Source organism: Agelaius tricolor, unplaced genomic scaffold, assembly GCF_023055355.1.
Source record: "Agelaius tricolor isolate 1412-34295 unplaced genomic scaffold, bAgeTri1.0.p SCAF_32, whole genome shotgun sequence".
Lineage (NCBI taxonomy): Eukaryota > Metazoa > Chordata > Aves > Passeriformes > Icteridae > Agelaius > Agelaius tricolor.
The window spans coordinates 3,113,779-3,125,605 of NW_027269292.1; the positions used below are offsets into that span (position 1 = coordinate 3,113,779).

Consider the following 11,827-nt stretch of genomic DNA (forward strand, 5'->3'; position numbering starts at 1 on the left):
AGGGCATCAGGACACCTCCTGCTCACCTTCTTTTAAAGTCCACTTGATTGCTCCTGTCCTCTTGCTGACAGCATGCAAACTTCCATCCAGTGTTGAAACAAACAACAGTGTTTCTGGCACAGTTACTGAGCTGCTGTTCTGGAAAAGAAAAACCAATAGGATGAGTATGATTATTTACTCCAGAGTTTACTCATAACTGTCAGATAGTACATGGGCTAGAACATCCCTTCTTTTAAATGCACAGACTGAACAATTTTCTTGCCCCTTTGAATTCAGTGATTTTTGGTTTAGTTAATTTGCTGTTAACACTGCAGATGTTACTGTGCTAAGTTCCTCTAGAAACAGACTGGGACATGCTTTAACTCCACCTCCATTTTCAATTTGATATCAAATCTTCTTGCACTAGAACTAGGAGAGACCAGAGGCAGGGCTGATCTAGGAAGGGACTGACAAAAAGAGATGCAGTAAGTTATGAAGAGTGAGGAAGTTCAGAGCAGCTCAGAGAAGCCCCATGGCAATGCCAAAGGCATTCTCCTCCCAGGCACACAGAACCTGGGTCAGTCCTCTAGAAATGAAGGGACACTGGCTGGGTGGAACCTGGATAAATACAGTGACCAATAGTCACTGTGGCTGACAGATGGAGCTGCAAGCACTGTCAGCTGCCTCTGAGAAAGGGCAAAATATTCAGGAGAGATGCAGTTTAAAGGCTGGAGAAGATCCATCCTGGTAAATCTTTTAATTGTGGTTTTATACCTCATGTGTCCCAATAGTGCCTTTCTGCAGTACAGAGTAAATAACACTGTTAAGGAATGGGACCCAGAAGCATGGGCACATCTCTGAGAGAGCAGCTGGCTGCAGGGCTCAAGCCTCCATTTCCCATTGCCATCCATTCTGCCCTGGGGAGCAGTTTGGTGCCACTGTCCTTCCTCCAGCCCAAGCAGGTTTTGAGCTTGGCCCTTGCAGGAAAAGGAACTTTATTAAAAAGGCATCCCACAAACACCAAGGACTCAGAACTGTGCAATTATTGTGGGAACTGAGACTAAATCCAAGGTGTTCCATCACACAAAGCAGAGCAAACATGTTAATTTAATGCTTGCTCTTCTCTTCCTGCCTAAAGATGATCCCAGACACCCTAAGATTGACCCATTTCTGTTTTCCAGGGCTCAAGTTTTTGCTCAAGTAACTTTTCACTTGCAGGCTGTATCTGCATTGCTCATCTGTGTGACACCTGCCACGTTTCAAAGTTTCACAGTTAAATATAGCTCTTAATCTACCACACAAAATGAAAATGTATTCATTTTACATAATTAATGTCTTCAATGACTTATTGTAAAAAACAATTACTGGTCACGTTAGAATTACTGCAAAGCAAAATACTTAATTGCCAAATTCAAATACAAGGAATAACTTTCTTTGAACAGCTATACATTTTAGTGCAATCCAACTAAAGCATTACACTTTCAGACAAAGCACAGAGCTAAAAGGATAATATAACAGTGCTAACTAGCCAACACTCAGGTTGCACCTATAAATATTGTACAAGCTTCTTTGCAGTTATAATCAGCTGGAGCACACAACTGTAAAACACACAGTGCAGAAAAAAATGGAAGTACAAGTCAACAGTATACCAACCATAGATCAGAAATGATTGCTGGAAGGCCAGAAAAAATGGGAGAAGTATCTTAACACATAAATATAATATTCATTACATGACATTGTTAAATTATGCAGGCTGCACAGCCATCTGCACTTAGATAAAATGTTTACATCTGGGATTAAACTTGGCAGTGTTTGTTCAAACAGGGACAGTGCATAACAGTAGCCCTATAAAAAAGCACCTCAAGATGTTACTGATCAGAACTGAACTCACAGTACCTTTCAAGCCTAACAACCTGATGGAGTGTAAGAGCAGGGGGTCTGATGTAAAGTTAGGAGATCTCAGTCATCTGTATTATTACTTTTGTTAAACTATCGTAGCCACTGTATCAAAGTAATTAATGAAAATTTTGTCCCCTAGGTACCACTTCATTTGTACCCAAAACTACACTTAGGATGGTGTAGTTGATTAATCACCATTAGTGCAGTCTTCCTTAAACCAGCATTTAAAAAGCCAGAGTCACTAATTCTGCAGTGAGGGGAGAAGACACAGCCCACGCTCCACTGTCACAACCCTTCAGGGCTGAAAACCATCCAGTTGTGAGGCTCAGTTTAGTAAACACAGTGAAACTGCACCTAGAGTGAAACAGTAAACTGAGCAAGAAAATACAACTGTTAAAGACAGGAAATTAAAACTATTCGAGTTCCTTTAAATTGCAGGTGGGAATTTGACACCCAGAAAGTAATGACTAGTGTTGAAGTTTAGTTACAACTAAAATACAACATACAGCAAATCCACAACATTGTCTGCATACATAGGGTAAGATTGGTTTTTCTAGGCTACTTCTTATTCTCTGTACAAGTCTTATCTTTTATCTTATCTTACAGCATCAGTATATTCTTCATAAACCATGCTCTCTTCCTGTCTTCTGATTAAGAAATAAATACATGTAACATTTTCACTAAACATCTGCCTGTAAAATAACCACCATGAGTATGGTTGGGTATCACATATCAGGAATACACAGTGTATAGAACTTTATTTGTTGTAGATTGTAGATTTAACACTTTCATATTTAACATTTGAATATTTATTTATTGGGGCATCAAGGATACAGAGGTTAAGGAATTAAATGTGAGCTCTGAAACTCTGATCGAAACATCAGTAACCAGTATTATCTTCCAGATTGTTGGTGTTTTAGCAGGTTCCTAGGACTTGGGACCAAATAGAAAGTGCAAACATGCAAAGGGTTCCTCTGCACACTGCACTCAGAGCAGGAAAACATTTCTGTGCTTCCCTCCAGTCACAAGCTGAACAACAGAGAAAGAAAACTATAGCTGAAGAAGTGTTCCTGCAAGTTTCAGTGGAAAACCAAATGAACACCTGGCTGTTGCCTAGACAGTTCTAGACAGTTCTCAGAAAGTTCTTAGACATGACCAAATCATGAAATCCCAACAGCTTTTTCTAAGCTTTTCAGTGTAAGACCCTTGGTGTGGGAGGGGAGAAGCACCACTTCCAGCTACCATCCCATGGTGTCTGGCATGCTGAACAGGGAGATGTGCACTCTCCTGGGGTGGCAAGGACTTGTGGCATGGTGAACAGGGAGATGTGCACTCTCCTGGGGTGGGAAGGACTTGTGGCATGCTGAACAGGAGTCTGGCATGGTGAACAGGGAGATGTGCACTTTCCTGAGGGGGCATGGACTTGTGGCATGGTTAACAGGGAGATGTGCACTCTCCTGGGGTGGGAAGGACTTGTGGCATGGTGAACAGGTGCCTGGCATGGTGAACAGGGAGATGTGCACTTTCCTGGGGTGCCATGGACTTGTGGCATGGTGAACAGGGAGATGTGCACTCTCCTGGGGTGCCATGGACTTGTGGCATTCACAGGCACCACGGGAACAGCACCCTGGAAGAGCCATCAGGTGTCTCCAGCCAGGGAAGCCACCTGCTCTGGGCCCAGTTCTGCTCCTGGGAGAGAAACCAGCACTGCAGCCCTGGGGTTCCTGTGATGAGGAGATCCTGCCCCATGCATCATCTCCCTGTAAAAGTCACAGCTTTTCTGATGGTCTTCCTCAAAGCCCTTCCCCCCACCAGCTCAGGTCTGTGTTTAAGTTTCACTTCTTCTGAAGGGCTTTCTTATATTCAGCTATCAAAGTCACATTGATGTGGTCACTGCAACCCTGTGTGTTGAAGATAACATCTCCTTTGGGGGAAAGACTGAATATAGGGCAGATTTCATTAGTTCTTCCCTTACTTCTAAATTTGTATTTGAACACAGATGAAATACATAAAATGCCATTATTAAAATCATCCATTCACTCATAATTTTCAAAGCACATGATACCATGCAGTTGACATTACCCAGCTCAGTAGCACACTGACCCTGGTGAAGCATTTGATGTAAATTTTAAAAAATCCCAATGACTCTGTAGATTTTGCTATGCAATATTGCTCATTTATTTTGCTCAGTATCTACAGTAATCACTTGGAGAAGGCTAGGGAGTTAGTATAATATGGAAACAAGGCTTTATTCTTTGAAATTTTATCAAGTGATAGAAAATTGAACAGATTATTTAAATAATTACTTGTGTTTCACCCAGACTGAAAAAATAAAAATACTTTCTCTTGGTTTTATTAGTGACTTTTACCAGTGGCTAGAGACTGAAGTATCAAAGTTGCAAATATTGAATAGATTTTATTTTGAACACAGAGCTTTGTAATTAATTTATTAATGAATTAATTAAAGCCTGGGATAAACACTGCAATTAAAAACTACAAAAATTATAAAATCTGTATGTACAAGACACACCTGCTTTCATTTTTCTGTGAAGTATGTAAGAGCTTTCTCCACCACAGAAAGACATCATAATCTCAGTCCAGAGACAGACTCTATAATAACTGGTAACACAGATCCTGTCCTCCCTCCCTGCAAGGGTGAGGTCCCAACTGTTGTGATGCAATGCAAATTCTTAAGAGACTTTTACCTCATATTGCAATTCTATTTCTAGGAAGATACATCAACTGACTCCAAGAAAAATATGTCAGGACATGAAGCAACTAAGCAAAAATAACTTCATTTAGTGAACAAAGAAAATGAGACGGAAGGAAAACCTGGTTTGTTTCCTTCTTTCATTTCATCTAAAATTGCAACATCTATTTTAACACCTACCCTCTTTGGAATTCAGTAAGAGCTTCTACTGCCTTGACAGTCTGTACTCATAACAATCTTCCACATCAACAGTGATAAAAGGTTAACAATTTACAATAATTTGAAATTACATGGGTACTGCTTTAGAATTAATTTTAATAATTCAAAAGAGAAAATTTCAAGCTCTCATTGGATTCAAATATGACAAAAGTTTTAAAGCTGACTGCTAATAACCCATAACAGTCTAAAATTTGTGACTAAGCAGAAACCAGCATTTTTAAGCTAGAATAGAAATATACTATCTAAGAGAAAAAGAAATGATATATACTAGTTAAGGTCTCCCATAAGAATCTTCCCCTCAGTCCAGATCTGCCATATCTTTAGATAAAATGTTTTAGAAATCCAAGTAACAAAATGACTCAAAACAATTCTGAAGGACCTGGCAGTCAAGTGAAGGTCAGTGAAAGCTGTAGAACAAGTTCTGGTGTGTGTGTGGTGCACTTCAGTGTCAAGGGTGAGAACATCTTCTTTCACCCCAATAGCTCCGATTTTTCTAAGGGTTAGCAAAGCTATGGCTTAGTTTGTTTTATTGTGTTAGAAGAAAACAGATTCCCATGGCAATAATTTTTTTTATTAATTCATGTGCTTAAAACCACCATTTTTGAACCGAAGGCCACCAGGAAGGCACAAATCACACTGAAGTCAGTGGGACAAGCAGACAGACAACCAGGCCACTGAGCTCCTTGAGGTCACAGCTCTGCAAACTAGAAATACATTTTGCTGTGGGGGTGATACCACAAGAGGTTCTTCAAGTATGAATAAAGAACAGGAAAACACTTCCCAGTGAGCCCGGATGGGTGACAGTGTGTGCTGATTTCAAGAGCTGTTACTGATTTCATAGAAATAGTTGTGTGCTCACTAGTAAAGAAAACCATGCCATGTCTTAGCAGGGAAATAATTTTCTTTTCTGAGTCTGAAGTAGGAATACATATGCACCAAACTTAATGTGTTGGATGGATGATAAATGATGGATGCTGTGCTAACTATAACAGACCTCTAATGCCTTGGATAATGCCTGGCTTACCAAACCAAAATGTTGACAAGATACAAATTATCACTCAAGGAAAAAAAAAAACCAACCTGATATTCCTCACTCCATACTTAGCCTCATAAACATCAGGCTGTGCATTCCCATTTGACTCAAAAACTATTAAAAACCAGCCTCAGCACTGACAGCACCAGACACTATCCTCACAAGAACAAAAGGCCTATACCATAATTGATGCTACTGGAACCACAGCTGGTAAACCAATAAGGACCCAAAGCAAAATATTTTTAGACATTAGCACACACTGCAAGCACTTGGCATATTCATCACAGATAGCCTGTGAATCATTACCCTGGTTTTGACAGCTATCTCATTACACTGCCAGGCTACAGGCTAAAACTCCCTGTGCATGAGAAAACCAGGCCATGAAGAAAGTCTTTGTAAAATTCAGTAAACTACTGGGGGGAGTTTTCCAGTATAACTAATAATGAAGTTAAGATATGAAAGAGAGTTGACAAAAATATGTTTTATCTTCTTTAGAAAGTGAAATCAAATCTGCAGATCTTTTAATCTTTAACAGAATTCTAACATGTCTTTGTTAGGCATTTCTCATCACGCTGTAACCCAGTTCAGTGAGTTCTCATCCATACACCCATTCATACACCCACCCCTCCATGCAATGGAAAAACTGAGCAGTACAGGAGATCCACTCCAACTGTTCCTGCCTGGACTCACCTTGGAGTGGTCTCACCAGCTGAGCTTTCACATTTGATTCTCTGTATAGAGCCCAAATGTATTTCAATGGCCACAAGAACACCAACAACCCAAATGACAGCAGAGTTATAAACACATCAAATTATACTCCAGGACAGAGTTGTCCATGATAATTTAGGTGTGCAAGACAAATATACATTTCCTTCCCCCACCAAAAAAACCTCTAAACCCTATTATACTATTTTTTGAGCAACTAAGGAGATCTGCAACTCAAAAAAATATTAATTAACTCAGTGCTTGAATATGTCCTCTGTAAACCTTCTGCTGTCTCACATGGGTTTTCACACCTATCAGTTCTCTGGCCAAACACCTCATGCTGAGATAAAGAACACACCAGAAGAAACAACACCTGGCTGAGGCCGGGCTTTTTCCATGTCAGGTGCTGCCTACACGGTGTAAGCCAGCACTGAAACCCGTCCCACCGGCTGCAGGAGGGGACAGAGCCATGCTCCAAATGCCACTTTAATCCCAGAGACGTTGGTATTCTTCAGTTGCACTGACTCCACAAACAAACACAGTTGGGAACATCCCAGGGCTCATAAAAACAAGGGATTTCTCATTCTAAAGAGAGCTGTAAATCATTACTGTATAATATTGATGGCAACTGTAATTTACTGACAGCTCTACTGCATTTCTCATTGTTCTATCTGAGATTTCACCTTTTTAATGTGCTCCCATTCATTGGAGGGCAGTTCCAAGAGCTGTAAACTGTGTCACCCAAACAGCAAAAACAGCATTTTCCTGTCTGTAAAGAAGAGTCAGGAAAGGAAGACCTTTATGAACTTATACAAACTAAAAAAGCAATATTAGAGGTGGGATATTAGGTAACAAAGAGTACATTTATCAGCCAAAGAATTTACAGAACAGCAGATCACCACCACTACTCTTAAAAGAAATCTACAGAAAAAACAATCTGCAAAATCTTTAGGCAACCTCATGTTTTCAAGTTACCTCAACACTGAAATTGTATGCCAGTCTTTCTCATGGGAGTTCATTATTCAAGTGACATGAATAGTTTTAAATAAGCCTCCACAGTTAAATGGGTTATTCACAGGTGAGATGACTGGGACTAAGTTCACAGGAATGAAAACTAATTCCAAAAAGCACCTGAACTACAGAATAGATTTCAACTTGGAGGTCATGGTGAGGATCTACAGCTTGCAGAGCAAAAAGACCAGGGTAAGAGCCAAGAAAAGGAACAGAAATGGAGAACTCAGACACTGATCTGAGGTGAGATGGCAGAGCAGGGAAACCAAGGGAAAAGGGAAATCTAGAGAAAAGATGGGCTGAATTCTACCAGGATATGAGTCCAGTCTCTTGTGATTATGCAAGTAAAATTATATAAAATTTAGCAATAATCTGTTGATTTCAAAACTATTTTAGGTATTTAAAAATATTTCTTAATGTTTTTATTCAGGGCTGTTTTTAAAACTCAGTGAGTTGCAAATCAGTATTTTCCTTGCAAAATCTGAAACCCAAACCTGTGAGCACCTGAAAAGACCTTAGTCCAGCCTTACAGGCCAGTCTAAGACAAACACATTAGCACTCTACAATAAAGATTGTAAAGTAATTTTTGTTGACAGCCTGCATTAATTTTTCCCAGTTTCCTAATGAAGTAACAAGACTAGGTATGTTGCCAGCTTAACTGCTAATGTGTTTACTTTACTTCTAAAGAAGGGGAGTGGAGTTATTATATCGCAGGTGAAAACCAAAACCTTCAGCTTTGCTTAACCTGAACTAGAACCCCATATATTACAGCAGCTTTTTCAGGTAACAATGAACAATCCATCAAAGAACAGAACCTAAAGCTTTCTTGTGCTACATGTGACTATAATGGAAACAGTGAATGCCAGATGGCCTTTTCATTGTCTCCTGATCTGGAGAACCTGCTAACAAGCACACCTTTCAGAAGTGAATATTTGAAGTTAGCTATCCATCTGAGTACACACACAGCACTGTAAAGTACACTGTTTAAAATTATTACCTCTGTAAAAATAATCTGCTCAGCACTCCATCTGCTTTGCACCAGTTTCCCTATTCCATGCACTTTTATTGCTCCACCTATTGCAATACCTTATAACCAACCTGGTTATTTCTTAAGAGGTTTCGTAGGGCAGTGACTCGTGCACTTTGTCTTCCACCTTGGAATTTAAAACTGTGGATTTGGATCCCAACCAACCACATGTACGTTAATGTATATTGCTGCATTTGCTCTGGAAACAGAATGATCAAAATGCTAAGACGGTATAGAAGGTATGTAGGCAGTCACATGTATTTGGTTTTCAATACATATCAATACAATGCATGGGTTTTTTTCCAGAAAAAAACCAAACCCCCATACTGATTAAGGGACAGAGCAGACTTTCTAGTATGTCTCACTGGTTCCCGACACATCTACATAGTTTCAGTTTACAAAAGTTTCTTTGTACTACTGTTTCAAAAGTTTTTCTGTGCTACTTTTTACAACTGTCTCGTGGGAAATGAACTGTTATTTTCATATTGCGAGGATTATGATATACACGTCCAGGTGACATGCCAGGTAGGGCTCAGCTGCAGGTACAGCTCTGTGGGCTGGGACAGCCTGTGGGGCTGCAGTCCCTCAGGGCTGCCTGCGCACACAGGGGCACACGGCGTTAGCGAAGTGGGCAGGAGGTGTGCTGGCTCTGCGGGCACCGCCGGGCTGCGGGCACCCCCGGCAAACCTTCCCTAACCCCGGCGGGACCCCCCCAGCTCTCCTCCCGCGGCCCTCCCCGTGCCCCGGCTGCCCCTGCCGTTCTCCGGCCCAGCGGGCCCGGGCTTACCGCGAGCCTCGGCGGGAGCGGGAGCAGCAGCAGCAGCAGCAGCGCGGCCAGGCTGAGGAGGAGGCGGCGGAGCGGCTCCATAGCTGCACCGCGGGGCCGCTCCCCCCGCACGGCGCTGCCTCCGGAGCGGCGCGTCCGGCGCTCCCCGCGGCGGGCGGGGCGGGCTCAGGGACCGCCCGGCCGGGACACGCACGTCACCGCGGGCGGACGGGCCGCGCCGGGCACCGCGCTCAGGGACCGCCCGGGCAGCCGCCGGCCCGGGGGCGGCCAGAGATGTTCCGCGGGTTCGCGCCGCTGCCGGAGCCTCCCCGTTCGTGTGAGCCCCGACCGACCCGCCGCCGGCGCCGGGGCTCGGCTGGCAGCCCCATGGGGAGCCGCGGGGTGCGGTGGCAGCTGGCTACTGCTGCTTTGTTTTTATAAAAAATACCCAAATCCAGGCAGCACCAGCCAGTCGCCTCCCTCCCCCGGCACCACCCTGCCCGGAATAACTGGGTGGTCAGGCACTGGAAGGGGCTGCCCGAGGGAAATGATGGAGTCACCGTACCTGGAGGTGTTTGAGGCATCTGGATCTGCCACTGGGTGATATTTAATGGTTTGGGGGCTACAGTGGCAGTGCTGGGTAGACAGCTGGATTTGATGATCTTAAAGGTCTCTTCCAACCTTGATGACTCTGTGATTCTTGTTTTCCTACGGATTTTGTATTTTCAGAACAGATCATGCCAAATGTATTTGGCATAGCTCCTGCCTTAGACAGACTTAGTTAACCCTGGGCCTTGCAAGGCCTTCAATAAATGCCAAAAAAAAAGCCCCTACATGCCCCTTTGAACCAAAAGACTGGTCCAGGCTCCTCTGAACAGATAAAAATAAACACAAAAAGTATTGAACCAGATGGAAGAAGCTTCAAACAGAAGAGAGTAAATTTAGAGTGCCTGGCAAAGGCCCAGCGTTCAGCCACCTATTTATATAACAAAGCCACTTTGTCCTTGTACATATTGTTTGCTTTTTAATGGTGATATCACTAATGGAGCTGCAGGGCACACGGAGTTCTGGGCATGCCATATGCACACACGAGCTCCCACAGTGAGCTGCCTTTGATGGTGGGCAGGAGATGTAATAATCACCCAGAATCACAGAATATCCTGCCCTGGAAGGGACTGAGGATCATCAAGTTCAACTCCTGCTCAGGACACCCCAGCAATCCCAATGCCTCAGAGCCTTGTCCAAATGACGACCTGACCTCTAAGTCTGAATACATAAAAATATACTGGAGCTACAAACCACACCGTGATTCCAGTTCTCTAATGCGCTACTTTATGGGGCCTTGACTTTTAAATATTTGTGCCGTGTGAGAGCAAGCAAATCCCTAAACACACTGTGTGTGCCATGGCAGCAGCATGCTGCTACATTAGAGGAGGAATTTATCAGTTGCTGCATAAATGCTGTAGTGCGTGAGATCCAAGCTGGAGTTATTTCACGCTAGTGTCTCCCATGGCCTCACAGGAGATTTACAAAAAATAAATAAAATAAAACCGGCTGAGGTAGGAGGGGAGCCGGGTGTCGGTGAGCACCCTCAGCTCCCAGCTGCTCCCCTCAGGAGCCACCTCAGCACCCACTCTGCCGGGGCCTCAGCTTTTATATTTTTAATACTGAGCCTTATTCTTCACAGCAACAAAGCGCTAGAGCAAACTAGAAAGAGAAGAGTACTACTGTTCCTGAAAAGGCAAAAAAGTCCCTCACATGGTGGGGGGCGACACGAAACCACCGCGCCCCCTCAGACCCCGCGCTTGACCTCCCTGTGCCGCCCCGCCCGCTGCCCTCACGCGGCTCCGCCCACCCTCGCGCGCAAGAGCAATCAGATCAGCACGTGACCCTGGATTCCAATCCTATTGGACAAGATGATGAGGGCGGGGCTAGGCTCTCTATAAAACGCAGCGCGGCGAATTGTGGGTCCTTCTCTCGGCGTAGGCAGCGAGGTGAGTGCAGCGGCAGGAGCGGAGTGGGGCGGGTGGGGGGGCGGTGAGGCCGGGCCGCGGTGATGTCTCTTGACACGTGTTAGACTGCTGATATACGTGAAGCAAAACTACTTCTGAGCGCCCCGGCTGCCTCCACCCTGCGGGGCGGCCGGGGTGTAGGGCATCAATAACCTCCCCTTTATTCTCGGTGTTTTGCAGGTGCCTTGCGGCGGCCGGCGGCCGGGAGCGGCGGTAAATAAAGCTTGTGTCACTCAGAGCGTGTCCGGCTGGTTCTTCCGCGCGTGCCGCACTGCCTTTGACCCGGCGGTGCCCGCCTGGCGCCGCCGGCCAAGCAGCGGTGCTACAGCGAAGCGCTTGTTCATAACTGGTGCTGCTCGGCCCGACCCGGGCGGCGCTTTTAAAAGCAAGTGACATTTGTTCGCGAGTGCGTGTCACCCTCGCGGGGACACAGCGGCGGGGGGCGCGGGGCCTGCGGATCCTGCTG

The 11,827-nt window shown here is 44.4% G+C and overlaps 1 protein-coding gene and 2 non-coding genes across 3 annotated transcripts in view; 2 read left to right on the forward strand and 1 right to left on the reverse strand.

Moving 5' to 3' along the window:
- ERN1 (endoplasmic reticulum to nucleus signaling 1) overlaps window positions 1–9,544 on the reverse strand; it is a 32,574-nt gene extending 23,030 nt beyond the window's left edge. Inside the window, exons 1-2 of the mRNA XM_071451281.1 lie at window positions 9,371–9,544; window positions 27–138 (exon numbers count right to left, since the gene is read on the reverse strand). Coding sequence (XP_071307382.1) covers window positions 27–138; window positions 9,371–9,451 — 193 coding nt within the window. The 5' untranslated portion in view covers window positions 9,452–9,544. The remainder of the gene's footprint in view (window positions 1–26; window positions 139–9,370) is intronic.
- A 1,855-nt stretch (window positions 9,545–11,399) lies between these two features.
- LOC139602054 (small nucleolar RNA SNORD104) lies at window positions 11,400–11,462 on the forward strand. Its single transcript, XR_011683101.1, has one exon. It is a non-coding gene; the product is annotated as a small nucleolar RNA SNORD104 (small nucleolar RNA).
- Window positions 11,463–11,629: 167 nt separating this feature from the next.
- Window positions 11,630–11,759, forward strand: LOC139602055 (small nucleolar RNA SNORA76). Its single transcript, XR_011683102.1, has one exon. It is a non-coding gene; the product is annotated as a small nucleolar RNA SNORA76 (small nucleolar RNA).
- Window positions 11,760–11,827: the final 68 nt, after the last annotated feature.